Genomic DNA, 2,162 nt, shown 5'->3' with positions numbered 1-2,162 from the left:
GCTGTCAGCGCCGCCAGCCGGGCCGCGGCGCTTTGTTCCCGGGGCCCCGGAGGCAACCGCTCCCGGCTAAGGAGCCGGCTACCTGCCTCTCGACGCCTCGTTCACCTGGACGCCCGCTAGAGGCGGCTCGGGGAGGGGCGCGGGGACAGCCGTGAGGTGGGGAAATACCCCCTGTTCAGTGGTTGGGGCTGATAACTAGTTCAGGAAGCTTCCATTTTCCTACGCCTTCTTGGGCCGCCACGAGTACGGGCCGGCGGCTCCGGGGTCAGTGCAGCGGGCGGTGGGGCCGACGGTCCTCGAGGGGCCCCGCCTTGGCCCCGTCCCCGGGCTTTCTCGTCCAAAACCGAGCCGCCCGGGCACAGAGCCCCGGTTCTCTTTCTACCTTCTGTGGTTTTGCTTTATTGTTCTTCCTCACACTAAGGAAAAAGGTTTACAGTGATCTGAAAGGCCCATAAATGTACCTTTTATCCGTCTCACCTCACCTATTTATTTCATTGATTCCATTTTGAGTGTGTGTTTTAAACCCTAGGAAGTTTTATTTTCTCCTTTTTGAAAATTTAATGACCGTGTTGGTTGTTTTTACCACCGTCAGAATTTGTGCTGGTCTTTCTCGTTTTGGACTGTAGCATCTTTTTCAGTAACTTTGAAGAATCTCTGATAGCTAAGGTAAAGAAGTAAAAGAATATCGTCACATTTTGATAAATCAGAGTTCTTAATGCAGTCAATAATTTACTCTTCCCTTTGTTAATCGCTAAAGTATGTCAGGAACAACTGCCCACTCCTTCCGTTGAGCTGCTTCATTCTAGCTAATTATGTTAGACAAAATGAGGTAGTAATAAGTAACCACTAGAATAGTTTGCATTTTTAAATTTTATTTTAATTGTGGAAATTAAAATATCATTAAATGTTTTTAAAAATTTATAATGCAATATTAATAGTTTTTTGGGTTTTTTGGCTGGCTTAAAGTTGAATAGTAGGCCTGAAACTAAAGCTGAATAGTAACGGTGTAGTATTAGAACTACTTATTTGCTTTAACTTTCACAATCACCATTTCTGGGTAGTCTGAGGAATTTCAGAATTTTATACATTTGAAGATGGCTAACAAGATGTTACTATATAAAATTGTAACTTTTTTTTGAGTGTATAAGTAATCTTTTGTTGAGAATAATCTTTATAAATGATCACTCAGAAGTCCTAACACAAACAACGAGTCTGGGTTTACTTACTTGTTTTGCATTTTTGTATTTGTTTTTACCTTAGTACTTGCCTTTGAATTAAAGTTTTTTGTTTGTTTTTTTGTTTGTTTAGCTTCCTGGGAGTTACTGATTGTCTTTGAAGAATCATGAAGTCACCCTCTGTTGTTATGCTTACTCTCACCATTCTGGTGTTCCTGACATGGGTCCCTATGTCACTGAGTTGTAACAAAGCACTCTGTGCCAGTGATGTGAGCAAATGCCTCATTCAGGTAGGACTAAGAATACTCTTTTTACTACTATTAAAATTTATTGTATAGCAGATATAGAATGCAAATACACAGAGAGTGTCTATGTAATACAGTGTAAGAACCATTACACTAGTCTGGGGTTTTGCCCCCATACTTCACAAGCAAACTCAGACTCAAGGAGTTCAGTACAGGAAATAATATCCAGCTTTGTAAACAGGCCGTTACAAGGTGATGAGCTATCTATTCAGGTGAATTAAAGGGTTCTGTTGTACAATCTAGTTTACATAGCAAAGAGGCTCACTTACTATATTTAGGAAAAAAAATTTAGCTAGTCAAATCATAGACAGACTGTTCTCTAAATATAATGTACTAATTGTCTGTTCTGTGTAACAAGTTACCCCAAACAGAGTAGCTTAATGCAGTAAACATTTATTATTTACACAGTTCCTGAGGGTTGGGAACCTAGGAGCAGCTAAGCTGGGTGGTTTGGGGTCAGGGTTTCTCAAGGTCGCAAGTGTGGGGAGAATCTGCTTTCAAGATACTTGACAGTGATCTCTCTCGGCGTCAAGGCAAGCCTTTCTGAAGAGAAAAGTGGGGTTAAGCGATTGGCTTAGTTCATAGAGCTAAGAAGTGACTGTGGAACATGGCCTGTGTCTGAACACGAAGGCTATGGCCTTTCCATACGCATACTGATTATTACTGTCCATAAAGTTGGGTT

General features: G+C 41.7%; 1 protein-coding gene across 1 annotated transcript in view; it reads left to right on the top strand.

Moving 5' to 3' along the window:
* TWSG1 (twisted gastrulation BMP signaling modulator 1) overlaps window positions 1-2,162 on the top strand; it is a 21,996-nt gene that overhangs the window by 486 nt on the left and 19,348 nt on the right. Inside the window, exon 2 of the mRNA XM_010859084.1 lies at window positions 1,309-1,465. Within this exon, the coding sequence (XP_010857386.1) occupies window positions 1,343-1,465 (123 nt within the window). The 5' untranslated portion in view covers window positions 1,309-1,342. The remainder of the gene's footprint in view (window positions 1-1,308; window positions 1,466-2,162) is intronic.

Source organism: Bison bison, unplaced genomic scaffold (assembly GCF_000754665.1).
Source record: "Bison bison bison isolate TAMUID 2011002044 unplaced genomic scaffold, Bison_UMD1.0 scf7180017864453, whole genome shotgun sequence".
NCBI lineage: Eukaryota > Metazoa > Chordata > Mammalia > Artiodactyla > Bovidae > Bison > Bison bison.
This window is presented reverse-complemented; position numbering and strand designations above follow the sequence as displayed.